At 40.4% G+C, this 13,346-nt stretch overlaps 1 protein-coding gene across 1 annotated transcript; it reads right to left on the bottom strand.

The window, feature by feature from the left end:
• Positions 1-284: 284 nt before the first annotated feature.
• On the bottom strand, positions 285-13,326 carry COPS4 (COP9 signalosome subunit 4). Its single transcript, XM_044428225.1, has 10 exons — positions 13,153-13,326; positions 11,723-11,802; positions 10,334-10,485; positions 8,034-8,137; positions 6,741-6,894; positions 5,603-5,753; positions 3,192-3,362; positions 2,455-2,570; positions 1,339-1,423; positions 285-743 (listed from the first exon to the last, which is right to left on the bottom strand). Exons 1-10 carry the CDS (start codon positions 13,224-13,226, stop codon positions 610-612), a joined length of 1,221 nt encoding a protein of 406 aa, XP_044284160.1. The 5' UTR covers positions 13,227-13,326; the 3' UTR covers positions 285-609.
• Between the last annotated feature and the right edge of the window lie 20 nt (positions 13,327-13,346).

Here is a 13,346-nt window from a genome sequence, read left to right as displayed (position 1 = left end):
AGCGATCAGAGCTATACTGTGTTACAAGATGGCTGCACAAAAGATGTGCACAAGGGCAGTTTGACAATGGCAGTTTTATTTTCCTTTCCTAATCATACCTAACATGGAATTTCCCTACATCATATTTCAGCACATACTGCTTTTCAAACTTCTTGCTTCTGTGCATCAAAAAACAAGCTTAGCAAAGATTTTCAAAAACTGTAAATTCAGCTTTGCAAGCCTATGAGGGTGGTGAGGTTTTATGAAGACAAAATGGAACAAATGAAGAATACAAGTACAGAGCATGCAATTAACTCCTATCTTGTTTTTATTCAAATAAATGCAGCTAAATCCACCTGTTTTCACAACACAAAAATATTCACAAGGTCACAAAGCAACCTAAATTTTTATCGAGGAATACTCTGAAGTTACACTGTGTCAACTTCATCATGTTACTTTTAAATGACATCTAAAACAGTTACTATGCTGTGCTAACACACCTTTAAGAAAAATCTTAAGGAGTTTCAGCACAATTGCAGAAATCAACCCAAAGGCCAGTTCAATTTCTCATGCTTGCTTCACATGTCTAGAGAATATGACCTCTTTTTTACCAAAGGACAGGGAAAAAGTCTACTGAGCCATCTGAGCTTCCATAGCCTGTGCTGTCCATTCTGGGGCAGTCTGACTAATCTTCTCCAAAAGATTGTTAACTTGGAAGCAAAGTGACTGAATTTGTTTGTCCCACGTCGGTAAGGCTTCACGAGCTAAAAGACGAAATAAAAAATGGATGACAACAACAAAACTCATTCATTTATTTCTGTTAAGTATGATGCTGTAAGTGACAAGCAGAAGCAACTTTCTGTTATGTCTAGTCTGCCATATAAAAATTCATACAGATTAACAGTATGGCGTGCGATTATTCGCATACTATTGCCCTCTGGTGGTCACAGCAAGAATTACCAATTATTTTCAGCCAATGTTGATTGCATAGCAAGCTAAAGCATTCTGCTTACATTCAACACAGCCCAATACATAAGGTCAAATAAATGAGTGTTCTTTTTTACTTAGCAGGTTAATAAAAGGAAATGGCCTTCAGTCAAGCAGACTGGCAGAGGAAGGCTCTGCTTGCTAGCCCATTTGCAGTGGAAAGAGCTTCACATCCTCTTTTGAAGGCATAGAAACACATGCAGTGCCAGAAGAAGGCAGGCAGGATTCATCCCTCTTCCACTCGCCCACTCACTCACCTGGATGGGATTCCTCTTTGCCTCTGGCAAGGCAGCAAGTTGTTCAATGCAAGGCTGCTTTAACGCATGCCATAACTGTTCTGAGAGAAAAACATAAATCTATGGCTAAACTTACTTTCAAAGTGAACTATTCCATCAATCTGGTCAATAAATCCATTCATGCGACCCTCTGTTATCATCTGAGAGGCTATCTTTTCTGCCTGAAATAACAAAGCAAAATGCCACTATTTCTGCTTCTAAGAAACATTAATTCCAGTAATGATTTTTAATACATGGCAGATTCAGTGGTACAGAAAAGTTACATAGAAAAACTAGTCCACACAGAAATCTTCACACATGCTAATCATACACACAAATCCTGAGATGAATCTAGGGATGAAGTTGTGTAATAATCACATCACTGGGAACCTTAAGCATCATTTAATTCTTGGGTCCTCAAACTATGGCCCGGGGACCGGATCTGGCCCACCGTGGCCATATAGCCGGCCCGCCTCAGAGGTTTTTAACGCGCCGCGCGCCCGCCTCACCCCCCATGTGGGGAGGCAGTGGCTTGCTCGCAAGGAGATCGTTTTGGACTTGCTAGGAGAAAATGATCTCCAAGTGAGTGAGCCGCTGCATCGTGGCGTGTGCCTGCCCCCACCTTGCCTTGCCCCTCCTCGCCACATGCCCCCCCCCACATGCCCCGCCAGCACTGGCACCTTTCAACTGGCCCCCAGTGAAAAAGTTTGAGGACCCCTGAATTTTAATTGTTATTGTGCAAGAGTCAAAGTATCTGCAGATTGTGCTGTCAGACTTGTTGATGGAATTCCAAGTGGATGGACTTGACTAGGATTGTGCCACCCATTAACTCTTTAAAAGGAAAGAAATGTGTGGAACTGGAAAGCAGGATGAACAAATTCTTGTTAGTGGAAGACATCCATAATGCTGAGATACTTCTGTTCTAATCTCTTTCCAAATTAATATAGCCGTAAGCATCTTGCCCCACCATCAAGAATTTTTGTCTCTGCATCTTTCTTAATGCATCTGCTCAGACCACTCCAATTGTTAAAACGACCTTAAGATGAACACAGGAACAATCAGATTAATTTTGCAACAATACATAGCTCTTTTCTAGTACTCTATAAGAAACCAAGAAGCTAGCCATACTATTATTCTAGTTACTTGAATCGTAACAGTAAAGTGGAATGCTGTACAATTTATCAACAAAGTAACGTAACCAAAATCAAAATACCTTGGCTGCAGGAATTTCTAATAATGCTCCAAGTTCTTCAAAGGTAATGTTGTTATATAGTTTGCTTGCAGATAATAAATTATGTTCAATGACAGCTCTGTCTAAAATACTAGAACCTGAGAAAGGAAACTGACAGTTTATTGGTGCTTCATATCCAAATTATGTTTGATCACAAGTCAAGCATATAATTAAACAAACTGTGGGCAGCATATATCCTGCTTCAGCAATACTGTTCCACAACAGAGAAAAAAATAAAAAATCATAGATTCATATCATAGTAATATTTGTTACATTATTTTTGGGTTGAATCCTTTAAGAAGAGCATTCCTGCTGAAGCAGGAGATAAAAATCAGCTGAATAAATAACAAATGAGACCAATCCAGCATGTGTGCGTGTGTGAGTGTGTGTGGAGGTGGAAAATATATCATGCCCTGAATAATGATTTTTTCTTAAATAAAATGTGACAAAAATATTCCTAAAAAATACGTGACAATAGCAATACTAATGGCAACAAAGAAGGATTTTAGAAGTCACATTTAACAGATGAAAACAGGACATTCTGTACCAAACACTCATGTATAAACAGATAAAGCAAGAGTATAAATAACTGATGCTGATGGCTAAGATGATTCAAAGTACATTAATATTATTTTTTGAAAGGATAGTTACAAAGAAAATAATGTCTGAATGACCTGAAATTCAGAAAAGCATAATTCCAGACTTAGAGACATAAGTACCATCTGATGTTGTTGCTTTTTGGTGTGGCATGAGCATTGCAGCAAATTCTTGCAACTGGTTGCCTCTGATAATCCTGTCCAGATACATTTTCTCCAGTATTCCATAGGCTGCAAGCTGCTGGCACCTCTCATCCTTGAAGAGAGTGGCTAACATACGGGAGCGCTGCTGTCCTAGAAGACAGTAAGAATGCTGTTACCCGGCCCCATATAATTCAGTTTTGTCTACTTCGGTGAGAAAGATAATTGAGCATTTCCTCAATTATCAATCTGTGACTGAGTATCAAATGGCGGATTTCATCTAATCGATCCACAGTATCAGCTCACCCTCACTCGGATGGGCAAAAACCTCTAGATTCCACTGCTGCAGCAGCAAGTACCTCGCTGATACAACAACACTGACAAAACACTGTCTATGATCCTTCATCCCACAATGGAGAAACTGTGCTTATAGAAACCAGGACAAAACACTGAAGGCTCATCATTTTACAACCAGTGGCGAATGTTGCTGGAGCTCCTACACTCTTGCACTTCTGCACCAAATACCTATATTTTAATTCTCTCTGCCCAGTCACACTTCCTTTGATGTCTTGGAAGATATGCTCTACTCTCAGAGAGGTAGACCCTGCGGACACCTGAAGCTGATAAGCAACTTTTAAAAAACTGAATCAATTATTGCAGTACTTCGTGAGTTTTCAAATTATATTTCATAGATGCAGATTGTGTCTATGCAGAACCTTTCTATAGAAACAAAGGAACCCTTCCACTTAGGGATGCAATACCAATGATTTGACTGCAGTAATTATAATGGTTAATATGCATATTCCATTGCAAAAGCTGATGTGGCAGCTTAGGCTGCAATCCTATGCATAACTGGGCAGAAAAAGGTCCTACAATTCCCAGCATGCTCCAAGCAGCTATTATTTCTTCTGTCAAATATACAAAGCATTGCCTATGGATTTTGTGTCTAAACACAGGGGTTGGAAGGCAGCCCATGTTCTGTCCCAAGTTGTTCTCCCAGGCTACTGCATTTGCTCCAAAGCCTGTCCAAAGATGCTGTGGCGCACATTAGAAAATGTGCATTCTATCCTCACACCACTCCCTGGAATGACGCATGTGTCTTTGCTTTCTTCTCCTTTTTTGCTTCACTGGAAATCAAAAGCTCAGACTAGAAAGCAACATGGCTCATTATAGAAACAAACACATACAACCACAAGCCAAAGGTAAGTCTGATGGGTTCAGTTACCACTTGGCAGCTTGCAACTGAACCCTGCATGATTTCTCATGCACCTGGAGCTCTATTATGCTAATCAGGCCTTTAAAAGAAGTACCTATTCAATGGTGTTCCTCTTGGCTAAAGAACAAGGGGGCAATCCTATGTGTGCATAGAGAGGAAAATGTACTACTACTCCAACTATGTTTGTTGGGGAATGCTGTAAGTTACAGAGCTTTTGTGATATTCGGATTAAATTTTTACCATAGGAAATACACTGCTTTTAAAAACAAAATAAAAAAGCAAACTAACTCCAGTTAATTGCAACTGGTATCAGGGTTGCAATTACTATACTTTAGGAATTCAACATGATATAGTTTCAGAACAGACTGATGTTTCTAAAAATCCAAAATGCACTTATTGTTATTTATCCTACAAAGAAGAAATTATCTTTGTTTGTCCTATAATGCTAATAAGACAGGCAGAGCACACTTGCATAAACAGGGAAAGCAAAATCCATGGTGAAAGAACCAACACTTAATCCTACCGGCCACAGTGAAAAATGCCTCCTTCCCAGATTCCACCCCTACCCCTCCACCCTCCATCCCAGTTCTGTTTTTGGTCTTCTCTCCCACTGTCATTAATCAGAGGGAAAATGTGCATGCCAGTGCCAGGACTGACATACTTTGTCTCTCTTCTCAGAGGAATAGGAGGGGTCTGGATGCTCCAAATCCAAAGATCCCCTCAATCTGCTTCCAAGACACCCTGTTCCCAACCACCATCAAACATAACTTGTGGAAGTTTCCACCACCACAATGAGGAAGCGAGATATCGACCTGAAATATCACAGGCCTCCTGGAATGTCTATCTAGAGACTACAGGACTGCAGCCTAAGGTTGTGACATTTAACACCATGACTGTGGACCAGATTCATCAACTGGACCTTTTGAGTAAGTAATTACGCACAAGATTAGGCAATTAAACTCCTTTGGTAGAATCCATGATACTGAAAAGAGCTTAAGGGCATGTGAATTCCACCTTTATGACATTCAGGCAGAAATGCAAGCTATCTTCTACTTATCCTCAGCATTTTAAGAAAAACTAATCTTCATGTACAGGCTTCATGTACAGACCTATCATACGTGTAATACCAAAGATTAAAATATGGAGTAGAGAAATAAGCATTCAGCTATCATTTTACCTGCTGATGCTAAAATAGTACAATGTAAGGCATGTTTCAGTGCTTCAAGTCTCTCGGATTCATGGACTATACTCTTGTAAGACAGCTCATTATACCTCTGGGCAGCTTCAATGAACTTCCTTCTATAGTCCAGAACACGGGCATAGCACACCTGAAACAGGAAAAATACCCAGCATAACTAAAAACAGTAATCCAGACTGCTGGAGTAGCTTTTAAAAAAATCAGTAATTGTATTGCTTCAAACAGTAATCACACTGGTTTCTGTTCATTTAACTTACACTGTCATGTCAAGTGGAATAGTTCTATCTCTCTGTATACATCTCCGCATTTGTAATTCCACTAGTCTGTAGAATTAGACTTTAGGAAATGTGACTCTTGGGAATAGTGTTGCAGACTTCACCCTAAATAATTTGCCAGCTCAGAGAACCATGAAGGGAACAAACAATGTGCAACAGAACTTGCTAGTGAGATACTTGGGAGAGTTGTGCCTTGTCCCAACAGGCCCTTGGCCCTCACTACCACCAAAGGGGAACAGTTAGCAAAAACAGTTCTTCCTCTCTCCCCCCTTTTGTATTATGTTGATTCTGATTGTGAAAGTGCATGCATGGGCTACCTTGTTTACTAAGTGTAAGTAAACTCGTTCAGAAACCACCCTTGGTATTTCTGAGAAGTGGTAGAAGAAAGAGTGGAGTAAGAAAATATGGTTAAAACAATTGATTATAGGGATACTGGGTAATTTGCCCATCTAGGAGATAAGTCCAAATCTTAGGTAAGTCGCAGTTACATAGGGTTATAATGCATACACCATGGTTTAGACTTTGCCTACCATATCAGGATCTATTCTTGCTGTTGAGTGCAAATTCTAGAAGCCATAATGAGTGATTAGTATTTTTACTAAGATATCTTGTAATATGTTGTTTCTTTTACATTTAAAACAAGTAGTAATATAAGTATGTATTAATTAGGATATTAATTTATATCCTTCCTTTCTTTTCCTTTCACAGAACTCAAGACAGCCTACATAATTCTCCTCCTCCTCCTCTCAATCTTATCTTGACAAGAACAGCAACCCTGTGAGGTTGGTTGGGCTGAGAGTCTATGACTGACCCAAAGTCACCCAGTGCGCCCTATATTTCACCTTATAATGGATTTGCAACTGTTCATTGGTTGATTCATTCTGCAGAAGAGATGCTCTGTTGATATAGGCTTCCGCTTGAACAGGATCATCATCCTCCAGGTAAAGACGGGCAATTTTCAGGTAGGTTTCCAGCTTATAGTCCACATTATATTGCCTTGAATAAACAGGAAAAAATGTGCCATGTTTAAACTACAGCTTGTTCCAATTTTGTTATTTAAGTCTGTTAATATGCGTAAGTGTTAAGCAAAAATTTACAAGTAGACTGCAAGATGAATAATGTTTGTAGCCGAAAGGAAGAGCAGCATGTCTCCCAGAAAAATTAAGGAGAAAGTTGATGTTTTACACTTTGGCTCTGGTTTATCACAGCGGTAGGTACGCAGAACAATGCTATAACTCTCCATCAGTGGAGAAACAGCCTGTCAAACCAAGTTTTGACACCAAATGTACTCCAAGGAAGCCATACAAAAACGGTATCAGGACAAGGATATTAAGTATGAAGCCACCGGCAAGAAACCTGCCACTCTCGCTCTCTTTTCCAATCCTTATGAACAGACCAGCCATGAGCTGCTGGAGAAAGCCAACAGGTGGAGGAGTGCTGTTCTTTCCTGCATGACTGAACATCCATTCCCTTCCACGTTAATTCTGAGTACAGAATATACTCTCTAGTGTGGTTCAAAGTCCATACTTTCTCTTTCAATATCTGAGGAATGTGGAACTGGACTTTACAACCTGATGAAAATGTGTAACAAAGCAAGAAGTAGAAATACCTGAAGCAGTTTTGCAATGAAAATCTCTAGACTCTATGGCTTTTATGGTGCAGCAGGGCATAGATTTTACGAAGAGCCAAAATAATTTTGAAAGGTACATTCATAATAAAATATGAATTGTACTATTCAAAGGATGTTAGTGACAAGATATATCTTACCCTTTTGTGATTCAAGCACACAAGAACATTACTGTACTAAATAGCCCAACTCCATACAATGCTACGGAGCAAACAGAGAGACCTAGATCTAACACAAAGTTCCCAGCTGGTGTCCGAAAAACCTTAGTTAGAAAAAGTACTTTGCTTCAAATATAATTCTTATAAGAATAGCATTAAAAAGTACTCTTAAAGATTCATGCAGGAGACATTTCCATGCAGTAATTTGACAGAGTAGGACTCTCTGTGTGATTGCTGCAGAATAAAATGAGGAGCAAGACTACTCAATGTCCAAGAATGCACACCCAGAATACACCAATTTTAACAATTTCCACAAGAAAAAAAGCAGTTTTTCTAATGAATAGATTTACTTTTGTCCCGTTTCCAAAGGAATCCCCACCAAAACTTGTGCTGCATTCCGCCAGTCTTCTTCTTTCTCATAAATTGATGCAAGATGCTGCCTTATAGAAGCAACCTGGGGGTGCAGGGAAGAGACAGAAAATCATACAATCATTTTAATTATAAAAGAGATTCAATCTCCAATACCTTTTTCTTTCCCTTGCTTTCTTCTTTTCCCCCTTAGCTGTCTTTTGCTCATCTAACCACTATTTCCCTAATTTTACACATCACAGTATGGCATACTTATGTATATTGACCAGTCAGAAAACCTTACAAATTTAGGGAGGTAAGATTTGCAAGAAATAGCCATTTTTGTTCTCTACTCTTTGCAAATGACATCTTTATACACTGTTAAACCAGGACCCAGTACCTTTAAGTATGAATGGCTTGTGTGACAATAAAACACTTAAATTATCAGATAAATGATAGCTGCATATACACATGAATGATAGCTGTATATACACATGAATGCTCCAACATGGGATACACAATGAATTCAATTGCCAGGGTGCCTCAAATACATGAGGATTTTGCCACAATTCTTTTTTAAGGCTTAAGGAGTCAGTCTTCGCATCAAATTAGAACACGTTTGAACAATTCAAGAAAGGAAGCAGCAGGTACCGGAGGCATTTGTTAAATGTGAGAGGATTTGTCATTTGTAAACACCAGACTAACATAAGCATTCCTATAAACAAACTTAATTTAAAAGATCAAAGTAGAAATAAATGCAAATGTTATAGATTATTTAATTTAATTTGGTTAATTTACTGGTTATGCTTATTGGGGTGTGTGAATATTTTATTATGTGATATTATTTATTACATTATTATTTTATCAATTTTATTAGATTATCAATTATTTTATTGTATTGTACATATATTTTTATTTTGTTTTAGCATTGTAAGCCACCCAGGGAACCTTCAGGTGATGGGACGGCATAGAAATGGAATAAAATAAATAAATAAATAAATAAATAAATGCATCACGAGGTAGGTGATTGTTTCATGTGTCCAATACTAAAATACAATACCAACTGATATTCACATAAACCCAGAAGAAGGCAACAAAAAGTTTGAAGACAAAGCTGCTAAGTTCATACAAAATGAAATGGAACCCTGCATGGTTACCAAGGTTCCATGTTTCTTTAACTGGATGCACCTGGCAAATGATCAGGTTCATGGTGGTCACTCTTCCCACTTCTGCCATTTCCTTCCCTCTTAGTCCTCAGGTTATATCGCAGGAAAAACCAGGGGAATGGATGAGGCTCCTTTCCAGAAGGAACCACTGGAGCAGGAAGTGGGAGTGCCTGATCCACGGTTAGGGCAGAGTGTTGGAAATCAGCTGGGGAGGACTATGGCAAGGAGCAGCACTACTCAACTGATTCCCTCTCTGCACAGGCCTGAGAGAAGCCATCCATGTGTATAAGCAGCAAGGATCAGCTGGGCAGCAGTGTCTGACCAGGGGCTGGACTATTCAGCCGATTCCCTGTCACCTGCTCCACACATGAAGCAGCAAGACTCCGCTAGGTTATAGTGCCGGGTGGCTGGCTGCACTGCTCAGCTCATTCCCTACTGCCCTGCCCACACAAGAGGGAACCCCTCACTCTTGTGGGCAAAAGGAGAAAGAATAAAGTGAGCAACAGTGCCCAGCTGGCAGCAGCAACACTCAGCCAATCCTCCTGCTCATCCCTGTTTCTTGCTTCTGCTGGTCAGAAAGGCATTTCCAACTAAGCCTCCAGCTGATTCTTGCCCCTCCAGTTCACAGAAGGGGCCTCCCTCTGGCACATACAGGGAATCAGCTGAGTGCCACAGCCCACAACTGGACACTTCAGTCCAGCTGATTCTTAACCTTCTGGCTCAAGCATGTGAGGAGCGTACATCAGGTGCATGCAGGATAGGGCAGTGGGAAAATTAACTGAGCTATGCCGCTCCTTTCCTAGTGCCAAACAGCTTACTGCCAATGCCTGTACCAAGGAAGCTCTTTAGCACAGGAAGGGGGGCAGAGTCAGGACACCTCCAACAGCTGCGCCAAATGGCACCTGTCAGTGGTGTTCTCTCTTGGGCTGCTTAACAGGAATGGCAAAGGGCCTCTGCGCTATAATCATGGTACCAAGAAACCATAGAACAAACCATTGTTTGTTTATGACTTCTAAAAATCAAATGCACCACACTGAAATACAGTTGGGTTTGGATGACACAACAGGCCAACAACGGTAAAAGGAGCCACTGCGGCTTGGCATGTCATGTGAACCCACCCAGTGTCTTGCTCTTACCTGCTCCTCAAATGAAATTACACGGGGCTGGATCTTTTCTAAGGTGAAGTGATAGATTTCTTTGGCTGTGCTATCAGGAAGGCTTGGAAGATGGGTACAGAAGTCAGTCAGCAACTGGCGTGAAATCACTAAACTGACATTTTCATTCACCACTGGTTTAAGAGACATGAGGGAGAAAGAAAGTCAAACTCTAGACTTACATTAGGGTGTGTCATTTTAGTCAATATTCAGCACAAAATTAATATTATTAAGCCCCAAAATTATTAAGCCTCTACTTCCCAGCTCCAAGTTTCAGAAAGCTGAACCAGCTAATAAAACTTGTGCATAATACTTTTTAAAAAAGACATAGTAAGATTGCAGCTGTGTTGTTGCTCTATCCTCATTAAATGTCTCAAGAAGTCACACTGCACTAGCAGTTGCATGACAGAGAAAGAAGCAGGTAAGAAACGACCGTATCATCATCATTTATTACATTTATATGCCACCCCACATTTGCACATGACACTCAATACACTATGGTGACAGAGTTTTAGGACTCGATGCCTAAATATTAATACGGATACCAGTGTTTCCTACCTTTGGAGTTATGACTTCTCATATCTACTGTTGATTCAAAAATGACTGAGAAAACATTTAGGACCCTAACCAGTTACAATGCTTTCACTAGTGTTTCTAATTGCATCTGCTTTCTCTGTGCACTGTCAAAGAATCCCAAACATTTTCTATTTGGAACAGGACTCACTTCCAAGCATCTGTAGCATGGAGCTACTGCTATGACTGTACTCATATTCCAGAGAAGTGTCCATCAAAAAACATGGAATTTGGGAAAATCTCACACTTGCCTGTGAACAACTGGGTTTTATTTTGTATTTCTCCAGAAGCTCCATGGAATTCATGGAAGTAAATTATCTGATTTATTTGTTAAGAATCAAGACTGCTATATTGCATGTTACCATAAACCAAGTACATGGCAAAAAAGTGCCAGCTGTAATGCTAAGCATTCTTAGGACATGGCATATCCCATTGAATTCAATGGAGCCTACTGCAAATAAATGTGTTTAGCAGTGGGCTGCATTATTAACTAGCAACTGTTATAAAGATAAACATGGTTTAATTAGATGTGACTTTTACAGTCACCAATCTTCATACATTTTCTTCTTCATCTAATAATGCTATTACAGTTTCCGTTCAACATTGTTTCACTAATTTTGATAACATTTATTTCCCCAGTATATATATAGTCACTGCATTGAAATATTTCCTGAAGTATATTTATGTTTCAACATACAATTGTTATGAGGTCATTCACACACTTTCCTTTTTTCTGATTGCAATTCAACATCTATAGCAGTCATTCAAGAACTTCTGAAAAATGCTATTTAAACTCACTTGCTTCTACAAAGGCTTTTAAGGCCTCTAGTTGGTCTACTCCTGAGAGCTGAACAGCTTTTTCTAGTATCTGCCGATACCTGCCAAAAAGTTTTTAAAATAAATAAATCAGTTAAATCTTTATAGTGGGTATTTGTATCTTTAAAATCAGTTTTCCCACAAACATAATGACAGCACTACTTGATGCACAGAGCTTTCAAAACAAAGAAAGTAATTTAAAATGTCATTTTTCTCAAAACTGTTCTAGAATATATAAATACCACACATTTCATTCATTCTGAGACCTTATAGAATGGATGTTTTCCCTCTGTAGTGAACTAGTTATTCTCTTTGTAGGAAGCTCACACACACTTTCCCTTTCATACATTATCTCTGATTATACACAGCGTATGCTATATTCACACACAGGAGTTTTCAAAAGCTCAACTGTCCTCCTGAAGGCCAAAGTCATACACACCCTTTTAGTATCTCAGTACTCTAGCACTTTGCTCCTGGTTCATATTGTTTCCAAGGGCAGAATATATCAAACTGGTTATCAGCAAATATGGCAAATCTCTTCATATTTTATGCCGAAGTACTGAACTCTGGCATAAAATATGAACTCTGGCCAATAGTCAAAACATGCAGAACAGTTTGGAATTACACTTTGGTATCAGGCATGCTGTTTAGCCAGAAGTTAGCAAAGGGATCAAGAGATAAGCTTTCAGGACAGACAATTACTTGCTCAACATTATTGCCCTGCAGCAGAGTTACTCTGAGTAGAGATGTTGGGAATTGTAGCCCAACACATCGAGAATGGTTCAGAGTCGGAAAGGTCTCCCTTACGTATAATGTCTATGCTATTTAATACACGATTCCACTTTATTCCTTTATTGTCTACCACGACTGAATTTTAGAGTGTAAGCTCCTTGGAACAGGGCTTTAGCCTGTTGTGCTCGGTAAAGTATGCTTCAGCTTCTTTTGAAGACGCCAACTGAGCTTGCAGCTTGATCATCAGCAAGTGACAGGTGCTCATGTTTAAGTGCGTCCTCACTGGTTTCTAAAGTCTCTACTAATCAACAGATCTGGTTCTCGAAAGACCAAATCAAAGCGATTCTAGAGAAAAACGGCAGAATGTAAATGCACTGTAATTATAACGATGGCTGAAGACCAGGCCAAGTACTTTTCCCTGGCAAGAGGCACCACCTAGGCCACGCTTTTCCAACATGGTGCCTTCCAGATGTGTCGGGCTACAACTTCCATAATTCTCAGGCAGTATGGCCAATGCTCAGCAAAAAAGGGAGTCGTCGCCCAACACATCTGGAGCGCACCGGTGCGGGAAGACTGACTTACGCCTTCCTCCAGGCTAGGACGCGCTCCTGCTCGGGCTGCGCCGCCCGACGCTTGTCACTCGTGGCAACCGAGGAAAGGGGAGGCAAGGAGTCACTCACTTCCCCGCCAGGTCCTTGTGGGAGCCGCTGGAGCTCATGAGCTGGGTCAGCTCCTGCCTCACGGTAGCCGCCATGCCTGCGCCTCTAACCCCTCCCCGAGGGGAAGCCAGCCCCGTCCCTTCCGCCGCCTCAGGCGCGAGCCGAGAGACGGGCCCGCGGGAGACAACCGGGCCGCCCACGCCAGTGCGTGCCCA

The sequence above is a fragment of the Varanus komodoensis genome, unplaced genomic scaffold (genome assembly GCF_004798865.1).
Source record: "Varanus komodoensis strain SLA01 unplaced genomic scaffold, ASM479886v1 scaffold2, whole genome shotgun sequence".
Classification (NCBI taxonomy): domain Eukaryota; kingdom Metazoa; phylum Chordata; class Lepidosauria; order Squamata; family Varanidae; genus Varanus; species Varanus komodoensis.
The sequence above is the reverse complement of the archived record's forward strand: the minus strand, read 5'-3'. Positions and strand labels throughout refer to the sequence as shown.